This window comes from Mastomys coucha, unplaced genomic scaffold (genome assembly GCF_008632895.1).
Source record: "Mastomys coucha isolate ucsf_1 unplaced genomic scaffold, UCSF_Mcou_1 pScaffold21, whole genome shotgun sequence".
NCBI classification, from domain to species: domain Eukaryota; kingdom Metazoa; phylum Chordata; class Mammalia; order Rodentia; family Muridae; genus Mastomys; species Mastomys coucha.
In genome coordinates, this window is record NW_022196904.1 from 133,133,875 (window position 1) to 133,149,401 (window position 15,527).

General features: G+C 45.5%; 1 protein-coding gene across 3 annotated transcripts in view; it reads left to right on the top strand.

Moving 5' to 3' along the window:
• LOC116103277 (actin-85C-like) overlaps positions 1–15,527 on the top strand; it is a 32,732-nt gene that overhangs the window by 14,573 nt on the left and 2,632 nt on the right. For all 3 annotated transcript variants that reach the window (XM_031389010.1, XM_031389007.1, XM_031389008.1), the window contains 4 exons: positions 1,230–1,340; positions 3,763–3,847; positions 12,018–12,179; positions 14,335–14,523. In XM_031389010.1, coding sequence (XP_031244870.1) covers positions 1,230–1,340; positions 3,763–3,847; positions 12,018–12,179; positions 14,335–14,523 — 547 coding nt within the window. The remainder of the gene's footprint in view (positions 1–1,229; positions 1,341–3,762; positions 3,848–12,017; positions 12,180–14,334; positions 14,524–15,527) is intronic.

The window sequence follows — 15,527 nt, forward strand, 5'->3', positions numbered from 1 at the left end:
TGCTAACAGACCCTCCTGCCTCCTAGTCTCTTCGAGCTCTGGGATTTCAGGTGTGCATTACATGACTGGTTTATGCAGGGCTGGAGGTGGAGACTAGAGGGTAGGGCTTTGTGTATGCTAGGGAAACATTCTAGCAGCTGAGTGCTCTCCAAATTTTTTTCCAAACACTTTTGACTCTTGGTTGGCTAAATCTTTGGCTATAGAATCTGTAGATCTGGGGCTCGGCCATAGTCATTTGTCTGTCAGATAGATGACAGGGCTAGGTTATAAATGACAGCAGAGGTGTTAGATAGATAGGTGATAGATGACTGATAGGTACATAATGAGTGAAAAAATAAAAAGAGAAGGACATGACTACTCCTAGGTTTGGTGGAACAGAAAGCTTTTTTTTTTTTTTCTTCAGAGCTGAGGACCAAACCCAGGGCCTTGCTCTTGCTAGGCAAGCACTCTACCACTGAGCTAAATCTCCAACCCTGAGGCCTGAGGGCAAAGCTTATTATAAAAGGGAGAGAATACAGCCAGAAGCAAGGATATCTGGTAGAGTCCAGAGTGGACATGGCCAGATAGAGCTGGGCCATGTGAGGGGGGAGAGGGAGAGGAAAGGGAAGAGCCAGACCAAGATGCCAGGAGGGTAGACAAAAGAGCCAGGTAACCAAAATGGTAGATTATATAGGAAAGGGCAGCTAGGGTAAGGACAACTCAGCCCCTGGGCTGGAGAAGTCTAGGGTAGAAGATGGCATATGCCAGCCATGCCCTGTAACAGGTAGGCACTGAGGGATACTAGGAAAACCAAATGACCAAGTCTACTTTGATATGTTAAATAGGCACCTCAGCCATTTGTCCCAGATTTAGACCTAACTGATACATGATAGATAGCAGATAGATGGTAGATTGATAATGGACACAGAGACAGATGCAGAAGAGACAAAACCGACAGACAGATAATAGACAATAAACAGGTAGTGAGATGAACAAATAGATGGCAGGTACAGATAGGTGGTAGATTTCACACAAACACACACACACACACACACACACACACACACACACATGGGGCGGGGGAGAGGAAGAGAGAGGATAGAGAGAGGCTAGATGGTAAACAGAAGACAGAAAGATGATTTAGATGCCTAATAGCTATATCAGATACTTAGATCAAAAGATAGGTGATAGATAATAGTTAGCATGTCCTTGAACAGTAAACAGCTCACCTGCCATCCTCTCTCCTGCAGATTTGGCATTACTCCTTCTACCACTCTCTCCAAATTGCCCCTGAGCAGCACCCTATTTTGATAACAGAGGCTCCATTAACCAGCAAGGAAGCTAAATCCAGAATGACTCAGGTAATGGGCCTGAAGCCCTGCAAGGCAGGGAGGGAGGTTCCTGCTCTGTCCCGACTTGAAAGTTCCCCTTTTCTGCTTTGGGCCTCATCCTGGTTCTTCCCACCATGATGGAGATGGTGGTGGGCTGATAGAGTTTAAGGGTGGACCCCAGTCTGTGAGTGCTCCCACCTTAGGCTCCAGGGGCTAGCTGCAGTGCTGCAGGAAGCTGTGCCCCACCCCAACTGTCAGAGTCCCCATTCCAAGGCTCAGCTTCTCCTAAAGAGGCAAATGAATTAAATAGGTGGCCAAGCTGGCCCATCTAGCTAGCAGTGCTTAGGTAGCGTCCATCCCCTCCTCCTGCCCCCCATATGCAGGCACAGGGCCAAGGCATGATTTGCACATCTCAGAGGCCACTTAGATCTGGAAACAGCAGTTCTATCCACCATGGTGCAGGTATGAGCTCACATCAAATCAGCCCCAAACCTGCTGCAGACATGCACCTAAATGGCCACAGCTAGCTCCCCCTGAGGCCTGGGCATGACTGGCTTCACTCAAAAGCATCCAATGTCCACGAAGGTCTCTAGCAAACTAGACTGGGAGAAGAGGGTGAGACTGTCCCAGCTCAGCTGCCCACGCCACTCCTCAACTGAAGCAGACAATGGAGCAAGGGTGTGTGCTCGCCAAGGAGGAGGCCTATGAGGAAGTGTGCAGGCAGGGGCTGAATAGCTGAGCTCTGCTTCTACCTGCCTTCAGGTGCAACTCTGCCTGGGCAGAGCCCAGCAGGACAAAGACACGTGGAGATGAAGGTTCAAGTCTAGTCCAAGAGCAAAAAAGCAGATGATTGGCTCCCATGGCTGGGATTTCTCCCTCCAGTCTTCTCTTCCTTGGACAAACCCCCTGCTTGCCTCAGCCCCTGACTGAATATCACTTGTCTAGACAGATGCTTACAGGCATTCTCACGACAAAGTGACTCCTATAAAAAGGTCAAGCACCCCTCTCTGGGGCCATGCCTTCAGACATGAAGGTGATCAGTGGTGATCTTTGGTACAATTGTTACAAATCCTTCGATTTGACAGGAAAAAAAAAACCCACCCAACTCCACCATTTTGAGGCAAATTTAAAGCAAGCATTTATTATTTTTTAAAAGATTTATATATATATAAAGATTATATATATATGGGTGCCCTGCACCTATCTTCAGAGACACACCAGAAGAGGACATCAGATTCCATTACAGATGGTTGTGAGCCACTATGTGGTTGCTAGGAATTGAACTCAGGACCTCTGGAAGAGCAGTCAGTGCTCTTAACTGCTGAGCCATATCTCTAGCCCCCAAAGCAAGCATTTATTAAATATTACATACTTACCAAAAGATGGACTTTGCTCAGGGCCACTCCTCAGAATTTCCCAGCTAGAATGGCCTCAAGCTATGTATTGCAAGGGCTTATAAGGACAGACTTATAGGCTGCTGTATTTTCCCAAGAGGCTTTGTTATTTCCCAAGAACTACAATTCATAACCTTCCAGGAAGTTAGCTGGTTCCTGGGCAGGTGGGGCTTGCAGGTTAATTTGGGGAATCACATGAGGCGTAATGCTGGTACAAGGCAAGAGCTTAGTTAAACTAGCCATTTGACTGATAGTCAAAAACAAGCAGGAAGAGTGCCCAAGAAACCCTAATTAGGGAGTAAGACTGCTGTGCCCAGTGACAGGAAGATGTGCCCAAAAGCATGCTGACAATCTGAAGGCAAACCTTATCATAATACTAACCCATTTCCGAGGGCTGATACCTATCCAGCCGGCAGAGAGAGGCAGGGCCCCCAGCGGACCTCACCATTAAGTCCTGATCCAACCAGTCCTTCCACAAGCCATTATAGAAGTATTTAGAGGGAGCTAGTGTCTTAATTAGCATTAACGGTCAATTTGGCACAGCCTAGAGTCACCTGAAAAAGAACCTCAATTAATTGCCATTATCAGAGTAGCCTGTGGGCATGTATGTGGGAGATTGTCTTAACTGTTAATGGGCTAGGAGGGCCCAGCCACCGGGGTGGGGAGCATCATCCTTACAGGTGTCTGGGTTGTATAAAATCTAGAAAGCTAGATTGAATATGAGTCTCTGAGTGAGCCAGCCAGCATTGTTCCTCCCTGGTTCCTGCCCTGATGCGTGGCTCCTCATGAACTTCCCTCAGTGGTGAACCATGACCAGAAAGTATTCACCAATAAAACTGTTTTCTCCTCTAAGCTGCTTTGGTCAGAGTGTCTTTGTCACAGCCACAGAATGAAGCTAGAACAGCCACTTCACAGCAGAGTCAGCTGGAGATGGGTGCTGCTCCCCCCGCCCCCTAGGCTTAGTCTCCCTGGATCCACAGCCTGCTGCAAGATGTACTCATGAGCACGGGGGCAGTGTATGCTACCTGGCCAGCCAGCATGCCAATCTTCCTCCCCAGATCCTATTTGAAACCTTCAACTTCCCCGCCCTGTACACGGCTAATCAAGCGGTCCTCTCCCTTTACGCCTCTGGCAGAATCTCTGGTGAGTGACCCTATGGGATCCTGTCCTTCCCAGACATGCTGTTTAGTTCTTGGGATTGGGGACAATCACCACAGCAATGCAGTCTCTTCTTAATAAATAAATAAATAAATAAATAAATAAATAAATAAATAAATAAATAAAAGCATAGGAGGGGGATGGCCATATAGGTCAGTAGGCAAAGGAGCTTGCTGCTGCCAAGCCGAATGAATGACCCAAGTTCAGTCCCCAGGATCCCACATAGTGGAAGGAAAGAACTGACTCCTGAAGATTGTCCTCTGACACCCCCCATATATATACAGGTGTGTGAGTGAACACACACACACACACACACACACACACACACATGAGGCACACATGCTTGTGTTCATTTAAAAAAGCAAAGAGTACTCTTCAAGGCTCATAGTGACCCTTACTTCTATTTTTTTTTAAGATTTATTTTATTTTATGTATGTGAGTACACTGTCTTCAGACACACCAGAAGAGGGCATCAGATCCCATTACAGATGGTTGTGAGCCACCATGTGGCTGCTGGGAATTGAACTCAGGACCTCTGGAAGAGCTGATGGTGCTCTTCTCCCCCCCCCCCCCCCAGACAGAAAGCAAATTACTTTATTTCAAGCAGGAAACTGACCTTTGAGTATAATCTGAATGTTCCAAGCTCATGAGTATAAACAAGCATACAATTTCACTTTAAACCTGCTATATAAATCAAACAATTTCACTTGTCTTTCAATGTCTCTCTTTTGTAGTAGTCCTGAATTTATCTTAATTTTTTCTTAAAATTTTGTAATTAGTACTACAGAGACAGCATACCTATCCTTCTCTCTACTGTCTTATCTATCTATCTATCTATCTATCTATCTATCTATCTATCTATCTATCTATCTATCTACTTACCTACCTACCTACCTATCTATCTATCTATCTATCTATCTATCTATCTATCTATCTATCTATCTATTTTTGGTTTTTCAAGACAGGATTTCTCTGTATAGCTCTGGCTGTCCTGGAACTCACTCTGTATTACCAGGCTGGCCTCTATCTCAGAAATCTGCCTGCCTCTGCCTCCCAAGTGCTGGGATTAAAGGCATGTGAAACCACTGCCCGGCCTTTTATTTTTTATTAGTTATTTTATTTATTTACATTTAAAATGTTCTCCCCTTTCCTGGTTTCCCCTCCGAAAAACCCCCTATTCCCTCCTCCATCCCCCTGCCCACCAACCCACCCTCTTCTGCTTCCTGACCCTAGCATTCCCCTACACTGAGTAATAAAGCCTTCACAGGACCAAAGGCCTCTCTTCCCATTGATGACCGACTAGTCCATCCTCTGCCACATATGCAGCTGGAGCCATGAGTCCCACCATGTGTACTCTTTGGTTGGTGGTTTAGTCCCTGAGAGCTCTGAGGGTACTGGTTAATTCATATTGTTGTTCCTCCTAAGGGCTGCAAACTCCTTCAGCTCCTTGGGTCCTTTGCTTAGCTCCTTCATTGGGGACCCTGTGCTCAGTCCAATGGATGACTGTGAGCATCCACTTTTGTATTAGTCGGGCACTGGCAGGCTGGTGCTCTTAACCCTGAGCCATCTCTCCAGCACCCTCCTTTAAGAAAAAAAAAAAAAAAAAGATTTAGTCCCTCACTTCATAATAAGAGCCCTGAAAAAAAATGCAGCGTGAGGCAAAATGGGAAATAGCTGGTGAAAGTTGGTGCAAAACTGTGGTCTTTGTTTTTTTTAAGAATTATGTTTTAAGTATGTGTCTCTCTCTCTCTGTGTGTGTGTGTGTGTGTGTGTGTGTGTGTGTGTGTGTGTGTGTCTGTGCACACTGGCCTCAGAAACCATAGGCATGGATCCCCTGGCACTGGAGTTAGAAGCATTTGTGAAGCCCCTGTCAGGTGCTCTGCTTTTAACTGCTCTAGGCCCCAAACTGTTTTACATGGCCCCTGATTGCAGAAACACCACTGCCCTCTATTCCCATTAGCTGGTTCTCCAGAGTTAAAATCTTTCCCACAGTCCCTCCCTAATTCTCCATCCTCTTGGGGCTCCAGATTCCCCTCCCCTTGCCAGATATTCAGGCTCAGTCACCTGGCAGTCCATAACTTTTCAACCTAAGGTTAAACTGAAAATTATCAGTTGCCAGCTGCTAGCTGGGGAAGGCAGGGCCCTGGTGCTTCCTTGTCTGTGGTCCTCTGGTGAGCCTGTAACACACCACTGAAAATGGACAAGAATGAGTTATATTTTACACACACCTGGCTCTCATTCTGACTCCTTCCCTTCCTCATCCTGCTGATGCAGAATGCTCCCAGAATACTGGACTCATTTTTTTTTCTTAACTGATCTCCTAAGGTATATTGATTGAAATTAACAGCATTAATGAGCTCTGACACATTGCTGTGCTCCCAAAACAATCATAGCCACACCTAAGGATCCCATTGCAGCCCCCTGCGCCTGCCACTCGCTGCATTTTCTGGCATTTGTGAATGGAACTGTGCAGCCAGCATGCGGGCGTTGATGGTCTTTCACTCTGTTCACTATGTGGAGGTTCTTCCCGGCTGTCTCTGGCATCAATCGATCCATCAATAGCTCACGTACTCTTCTTGCTGAGCCATGGTATTGTGATTCCACGTCAGGAATGTGCCAAGCTTTTGTCTACTTATCTGTGGCTGTCCATTTGGGGTGTTTCAGATTTGGAGAGTTATGATAAAGCTGCTATGAACATTTACAAGTCTCTTTCTATAGCATGTGGAACAGCAGTGTGGCCCTCCATGGTGACCCTTCTACTGTATGTGACAACATGCTAAGCAGCTTAAGGAGGGAAGGGAGGATTTAGCTCACAGTTTGAAGATACCATCCATCTCTGTAGGGAAGGCATGGTAGTAGGAGCCTAATGTCGGCCACATTGCAGACAGAGATGAACGCTGGTGTTCAACTCACTTTCTTCTCTATATTCAGCCCAGGACCCCAGCCCAGGAGATGATGCAACCAATAATCAGGGTGGGTCCTCCCTCCACGATGAACCCAACCTGGAAGCTTTATCACTGACATGGATCGTGTCTAGTTGACAATACTAACTATCCCAACTGGCAGCCCTTGGGATGGTCAGTCTTCTTATTGTGGCCATTCTCATGCAAGTTCAGTAGTGTCTCCTCCTGCTTTTAATTTGTGCTCTTCTCATGGCCAAGGACACTGAGCACATCCTCTTGTGTTTATTGGCTGTCCATGTCTGCTTCAGTGATGGAACGGCTCTCTAGTGTTTTACCAGATTCTCATGAGTTCACCTGTGTGCTTTGACAACTCTCTTTCCAGTTATGCTCAGAGGGCTTTTATCAGATTCGAGTTACACAGAGCAGTGGTCCTACCCAGGTTCCACTTCTCCTGCCCACTGTCTTTTCAAGAACAGGCTTTCATTTCTACAGAGTCCCATTTATCAATGTTTTTATGTTTGGTACCACACCCAAAAATCATTTACTGGACCCAAAGTTTTTGTGATTTCTTCTAGACATTTATAGAGTTTAGTTTAACAGTCACTTCTGCTGGGCAGTGTTGGCACACGCCTTTAATCCCAGCACTTGGGAGGCAGAGGCAGGCTGATTTCTGAGTTCCAGGCCAGCCTGGCCTACAGAGTGAGTTCCAGGACAGCCAGAGCTGTCTAGAAAGAAACCCTGCCTTGAAAAACCAAAACCAAACCAAAACCAAAACAAAAACAAAAACCAAAAAACAGTCACTTCTGTGGTCCACTTTGATTTGTGATTGTTCTATATGCTACCTGATGGCATTCTTTCTATATGCTATCTGATGGCATTTTTTCTATATGCTATCTGATGGTATTCTTTCTATACTCTAACTGATGTCATTCTTAGCTTTTGGGTTGGTGGAAGCTAGTGGGTCTGCAAAAGTAACAGATTCCAAGTTTTTTTTTTTTTTATTTAATCTATTAGTCACAGGACTTTAGTCCCAATACAGAGGTGGGCAAGGAAAGGTTATTCCAGGGGCTAAAGCCAGCTGAGATAAGGTAATCAGTCACTGGACCTGCAACCTTCCAGTCTCTCCATAGTAATGAAGTTTTAATCAGTCAATCATCATCTGCAGACACAGCTTTCCAGATATTCTCATTCACAGGGGGTATATATGGCTGCTAGTAGGTCCCCAGTCCCTCCATGCATGCCCTACATCCATGGCCATATGGGTAGCACTAACTGAACTTGGGGTTATCAATAACAAAAACAATGTGAACGGCATGAAGTTGGAAATGAGAGGGTGAGCTACTAGGAGAATTGGAGATAGGTAATGAGAGAGATGATGGAAATGCATTGTGCAAATACACATGTCCAAAGAATAAATACAAATATTAAAAAAAGAAAGTATGGGGCTGGGAAGATGGCTTAACAGTTAAGAGCACAGGCTGCTCTGTCAAAGGACCTACGTTCAATTCCCAGCACCCTCACGGAAGCTCACAACCATTTATAGCTCCAGTTCTAGAGGATCTGAGTCCCTCTTCTAGCTTCCAAAGAAAGGCACCAAGCAAGCACGTGGTGCACGTACACACGCACATGCACAGGCAAAACACTTATATACACAAGGTAAAAATAAGTAGATCCTAAAAAAAAGAAAGAAAGAAAAAAGAAGAGGCTTACTGGGGACCAGGGACAGAGACAAGAGGACAGGAGGAACTGGGAGACACAGACAGCAAATATAGAACTGACTCAGTGAAGTCTGTTATTTTATGCCATTATTAAATGTCAAAATAAAAAAAATAAATCACATTTATTCCCTTTTCTCCCCTTGAAAAGCCTGTGTGCTTTTTGAAGATGAACTTTCCATGTATGCACCAACTGACTTCTGAGCCCACGGCCTGTTCCATCAATCTTTTTATTGTTTTCTTTCTGATCCTAGGTCAGTGCCAAATGTTCTTGATACCATGGCTTATACTGAGTCTTTCAAAGACGTGAAGTTTGTCCTACCCTCTGGATGGCCTGATTTGGAGATGTGGGCTCTGCTAGGTCTTTAGTATCCCTGCATAGATTTTAGAATCAGGTTGTCAGTTTATTTATTTATTTATTGTTTTTCGAGACAAGGTTTCTCTGTGTAGCCCTGGCTGTCCTGGAACTCACTCTGTAGACCAGGCTGACCTCGAACTCAGAAATCCACCTGCCTCTGCTTCCTAAGTGCTGGCATTAAAGGCATAGGCCACCACTGCCCAGCCGTGGTTGTCAGTTTCTAAAAAGAAGAGAAACCAAAACCCAACAAAACAAAACCTCTCAGTGCCCCACCTGTACACAAACTCTTAGCACCACACCCCTACACAAACCCTCAGATCCACACCCCTACAAAAGCCCTCAGATCCACATGCCTTTGGGTTCTGCTTGGGGATGTGTTGAAAACAGTCAACTTTGAAGAGAGCCAGAATCTTATAGGCCTCTAGTAGACCCTGGCAAGTCTGCGGGGTCTCTGGGTCCTTCTTAGCACTGCGACGGGACTTTGGGTGTCCAGGCCAAGTCTGTCTGTTGTCAGACTGTCTCACAGGTTCTGATGCTGTTGAAAGTGGCACTACTTATTATGGCTTAAGTGTGAAGTGTCCCCGGCAGGCTTCAGTTCCTGTGGAGCTGTCAGCAGATGGGGTTTGGGCAGTGGCCAGATCCCAAGGGTTCCTTTTCCTAATGGAGTCACAATCCCACCGTGCCTGGGAGGTGATGGGTGCTGAAAGTTGGGTCTGATTGGAGGGTGTCATGGTGTCATGGTGTCATACCCTTACAGGGTCTGTCTGTCCCCCGCTTTTATTTCCTCTATTTCTTGTCCACCATTTATGAGAGCATCTGCTCTAGTAGACCATGCTCCTACCATGTGCTATGTGCCTCTTGACAGTGGGGCCAGCTGCATGGACCATCAGCCAAAACTCTTCCCTCCTTTCAAATGTTTTCTCTCCAATCATTGTCACAAAGATGAAAAGACTAACTTATTTTGATAAAAAGCTAATGTGTCTGTGTATGTTTGCAAGCGCATGCATATTTTTCTGTGTGTGTGTGTTTGTGTGTGTGTCTATATGTTTATGTACTTGTACATGTGCATGTGAAAGATAGAGGTTAATATAGAAAGTCTTCCTCAGTAACTTTCTGCCTATTTTACTTTTTTAAAGATACTATCTTGGCTCACTGGACCCAGAGTAGAACTAATAGTTTGACCAGACTGGCTGGCCAATGCACTCCAGGGACCAACTTGTCTCTGTCCCCGATCCCCGGCTACCCAGAGCTAGGGTTACAGACTGTGTCTGCATCCTCAGGATTTACATAGATGGTGGGGATCTGAACTCAGACCTTCAAGCACATGCTGCAGGCTCTGGCTAACTTCATCATTTCTTCCTTTCTGGTTGCTCATTGCTATTGCACAGACAGTTGATTTTTCCACATTGATATTGTACCCTTGATACTCTAATTAAACTAATTTTTACAGATTTTTGTAAGATATCTTACTTGGCAAATATATATTCTTTGTTTGTTTTGTTCTATTTTCCAGACAGGGTTTCTCTGTGTAGCACTGGCTCTCCTGGAACTTGCTTTGTTGAGCAGGCTGCCCTCAAACTCAGAGATCCATCTGCCTCTGCCTCTAAGGAGCCGGGATTAAAGGTGTGTGCCACCATTGCCTGGCAAATTTATATTCTTTGAAAATTTTTAATTACATTAATTTATTTATTGTGTGTGTGCTATAGTGTAAGTGTAAGGATCAGAGGATAACATTTGGGAGTTGATTTTCTCCTAAGAATATGTAGGTTCCAGGAACTGAACCCAGGTCATCAGGCTTTGTGGCAAGTGCCTTAACCCGCCTAAGCCATCTGGCCAGACCCATGACAAATATATTTTTGATAAATAACATTTACTTTATTATTTCCAAGCCAGGTGGGTTTCTTTTGTTTTTGTTTGTTTTTTAATTGTTCCGTTCTTTTCCATTGGCTGCCTCAGCCACACTGTTCTGAGTGGAGGTTGTGAGGACACAAATCCCTGTCTTCCCTCTAGTTTTAGAGGGAGGTCATTCAGCCTTACAATGTTAAGCTATGGGTTTCATGTTTTCTTCACCAATTCAAGTAAGTTGTCTTGTATTCTCGTCTACTGAGAATTTCTTCTTTTAACTGGGAGTAAATATATTAGATTTTGTCAAAATGCAATTTATGTGAAGTGATGTTAATTTGACAATTTGCTACAATGTAGAATCACTTGGAGCTAGAGTCTCAGTGAGGGGTCTACCTTAGGTCCTCCTGTGGGTGTGTCTGTGGGGGTTATCTTAATTAAGCTAATTGATATATGGGGACCCAGCCCACTGTAGGTGGTACCATCCCCTAGGTAGTATGTCCTGAACTATATGCGTAGGAAGTTGGAATTGAGCACAAGCAAGTGAACATACGTGCATTTGTTTCTCTCTGGTTTTGACTGAGGATGTGATCTGACTGGCTGTTTGAAGCTTCTGCCTTAACCCACCCCCACCCCTGCCCCCGTATGGCAGACTACTACCTAGAATTGTAAACTGAAATTAACTTCTTTTTCTCTTAAGCTGCTTCTGTCAGGGTGTTTTTTTATCACAGCAACAGAAAGGAAGCTAGAACATGTATTTATTGGTACAATCATATGGCTTCTTTCCTCCTCTTGAAGATGACGATTAATATTGATTTTGAGTTGTGGAACAAAGGCCATTTAATTCTTTTAAAACCCATGTTGTTGAAATCAATTTGCCAAAATTTCAGTTTGGAGCTTTGTGGCTGTGGTCATGAGGGACAGTGGTCTACTTGTGTTCTTCTCCTATCTTCCGGGGACCATAGTGTATGCATGCATGATGATCAAGTTCTTGGGAATAGACTCTGTCATTTTCAGCTGTTGCCATCTTATTCAAGCTTTCCCAATGCAGGGGCACCTCCCAGAGAGTCTCAGTGCCACCCATGCACAGGCAACACTTCTTTTATCTTTTTGGCAGCTCTTGGTAAAATTGCATGTTTGACTTAGCAAGAAAACCTACAGGCTTATATCCAAAGCTGGTGGTCAGCTTTCATTCCAGTTCATGTCCTATGGGAAGAAACTGGCTCCTTGGCCCCTCTTCCTTCCCCTCCTCTCCACCACCCCTTCCTACAGAACAAACACTCACCAAGGCATGCTGTGTACACCACATCATAAAGACCGAGTGTTCTCTTATGTAGGAACAACTATTGAATCTGGAGACGGGATGACCTACTTCGTGCCCATCATGAATGGCTATCCTTTGCACCTGTCAACCACCAAACTGGACATAGCTGGCCAAGACCTGACTCTGTACCTCATGAAACTGCTGTCAGACAATGGGAATGTGTTAGAGACCATAGGTAGGAAACAACTATTCTCAGGAACATAAACCTGGGTTGTGTATAAGATCCTTCACTTTCAGCGAGTATGTGTATAGGTATATTTGGAGACTAAAGGACAACCTCACGTGTCAGCCTCAAGAATGCCATCCACCTCTTTGGGACAGGGTTTCCTGTTGGCTTGGAGCTTGCCTATGACGATATGTATGATTATTCTTGTGCAGGGGAGAGTTGATCAGCACCCCATAAGCAGCAAGGGCCTTAGGTCTTTCACTAGGGCTTAGACAGGGTTGTTGTGGTGAATCTCCAACCTAAATAAGCCCATGCAATGAAAACACGACTCAGTTAAAATGAACACGAGCTGCACACCTAGATTGGGCAGCTCTACACTACACTATCCTTTCCCCAGCTATGAGAACTTGCAGTTTCTCCAGGTCATGTGCTCCTGCTCCATTTCCCTTCCACCTTCCCCTCTTTTGTCTTCCTCTCACTCCTTCCTCTCCTCTTCCCCACTCCTCCTTTCTCTCCCTCTCTCTCTAAAACTTTTTGCTCCACCTTTCCCTTCCACTGCCCAATCACCGACTCTAGCCTTTATTTCACAAGTTAAGGTCTGGAGAAGGTTCACATGAAGTCACTCCTCATTTGAGGCAGCCCCTCTTGGGGAAGTGGAATTAGCATCAAAATACAAACAGCACCAAGGCAATCCACAACACAGGGCAATGCCTGTCCCCTTTGTGCCCACTTCTTAGGCTAGATTCTTGGCTTATACAATATGCATGAAGCCGGTTCCCAATAGGCCACTGACCTTTCTGGTCTTGACAAGGAGGCCTAATGAACAGTGTCAATTAGAATGATGGTGAGAATTGCTCAGGCTGGAGTCCTTGCATTTTCTTGGCTGCCTACTCTTAGCTAGAGTGTGAACCATCCATATGTTCTCCCAGGGCACTCCCAAATGCTGATTACTCTCATCTTTTCAGATGAAGAAAGTAGAAATTTAAAGAGTAACAATGACACATACACAGAGAGAGAAAGAGAGAGAGAGAGAGAGAGAGAGAGAGAGAGAGAGAGAGAGAGAGCACAAAAAAGGCAAAATGAAGAATAATTTGCCAAAACTTAAGTAAATAGCAGAGGTGGGGTGTGACCTGGTTTCACCAAAACCCAGACCAGGTAAAGGAGGAAACATTAGGATACAGCAAAGTCTCTGAAGCCAGGAAAGGGAAGACAGAGAAGGGAGAAGCAGACAGTGCCAAGACAGGAGGAAGGAACAGAGGAAACTCCAGGCTTTGGAAAGAGGATGGAAGAGAAACAGGCAAGGAGGTTGGGTTAGGCCAGGAGTAGCAGCCCATCTAATCATGGTACTTGAAGTTGGAGGCAGGAGGATTAGTGTTCAAGGACATCTTCAGCTACAAGTGTGTTGGAGGCCATGAGACTCTGTTTCAGAAGAAGAGGAGGAGAGGAGGAGTGGGCTATTAGTGTAAAAGGAAGAGGGGAAAATGAGGAAGGATGAGGAAGAGCAAGAAGAAGAGGGAGAAGAAAAATGGGAAGGAAGAGAAATAAGAGGAGGAAGTAGAGTTGGAGGAGGACTTAGAGGAAGAGTTGGAGGAGGTGTTAGAGGAGGAAGAGGTGGAGGATGGTGGTTTTCCAGTGGAAGTGGCAGCTGGCAGTCTGCAGGGCAGGTGGGGCCAGCAAGTGAGCAGCACAGGGTAGTCCCTTTTATTCAAAGCTCCATGACAACAACAGATAGATACTATGTGAAAGCCTGACCAAAAGCCACATCTGGCTTTCAAACCTGTTGTCAGAAACCTAGGAAGGAAAGGGGCACTTGCCAGAGTCTTCTAAGCAAGGGTCCTCACCAGTTGTGGTCAATGCTCCTGAGAACCTGCAGGCATGAGGTGTTCCAGAATACCCAAGTAATGAATGTGAATGGGATTTTCTTGGCCCCACAAACACCGTACACAGCACGGTTACATCTTAGGGTATGCTGAGGAGATCCAGCTCTCTGCCTCTTGTACAGAAGGGGCTACTTCCCCATGCTCTCGGTCCTTCTAATGCTTGGCTAGACCCTGCTGAAGGGTGTTATATGAACACGGTGGCTGCCTAAGAGTGGGCCTTCCCCCTATGTCCACTCCCAAGAGTAGCACCCTACATGCCCTTTCTGGTCTTCCTTGCCCTGCAGCTGACTTCGAGTACATCCGAGACCTGAAAGACAAATACTGCTATGTGGCGCTGGACTATGAACGGGAGATGACAAAAACTTCAGCACCCTCCTTCCAGAAGAAATTCACGTTGCCAGATGGCAAGGAAATCAACCTAGGGCAGGAGGCTTTCATGTGCTCAGAGGCACTCTTCAACACCAGCCTCCTGGGTGAGTCCAAGATCAGGGGGCAGTGGTCCTATGGACACTTGGCATAGAACACTGTCAGAAGGAAGGTGTGGTAGTGTGGTGGTGGGCATGCTGCTTCAGGATTCTTCTGCTCTAAAGTCTCCCTGGTACTGGCTCTCATTCACTGCACTGCCTCCTATTCTCGTGTTACTTTGCTGACCCTTCGACTCCTCCCTGGAAGTCTTAGTCCAATTGCAGATGGGATGGAGGGCAACCACAGCCCTCCACAGCTCTCTCTTCCATAGCATGCTATTTATAACTCTGCCACTGTATAGGATACTTTAGAATGGAACAATGAAGCTAGTTAAGGCAGAAGCACAAGGCACAGACATTTGTGAGAGCTCTAAGCATCTGAATGGCCAGTGGGTTTTTATACTATTATTATTATTATTATTATTATTATTATTATTATTATTATTATTATTATTTTGGTTTTTGAGACCGAGTTTTTCTGTATAGCCCTGGCCGTCCTGGAACTCACTCTGTAGACCAGGCTGGTCTTGAACTCAGCCTGCCTCTGCCTCCCAAGTACTGGGATTAAAGACATGCGTCACCACTGCCCAGCATGAGACAGGGTTTCTTTGTGTATCCCTGGCATCCTACAACTCACTCTTTAGACCAGGCTGCCCTCAAATTCAGAGATCTACAGGCTTCTGCCTCCTGAGTGCTGGGATTAAAGGCCTGTGCTACCACTGCTCTGCTCCAGAGGGTTTTTTAATGACTGTTGGCTTGGATTGGTGTTAATTGGTCTTCCCATTGCTGTGGAAAAAATTGCCCAGCAAAAGCAACTTAAGAAAAGAAGTTTGGCCGGGCAGTGGTGGTGCGTGACTCTAATCCCAGCACTTGGGAGACAGAGGCAGGAGGATCTCTGAGTTCGAGGCCAGCCTGGTCTACAGAGTGAGTTCCAGGACAGTCAGGGCTATACAGAGAAACCCTGTCTTGAAAAAACAAACAAACAAGGAAGAAAGAAAGAGAAAGAAAGAAAG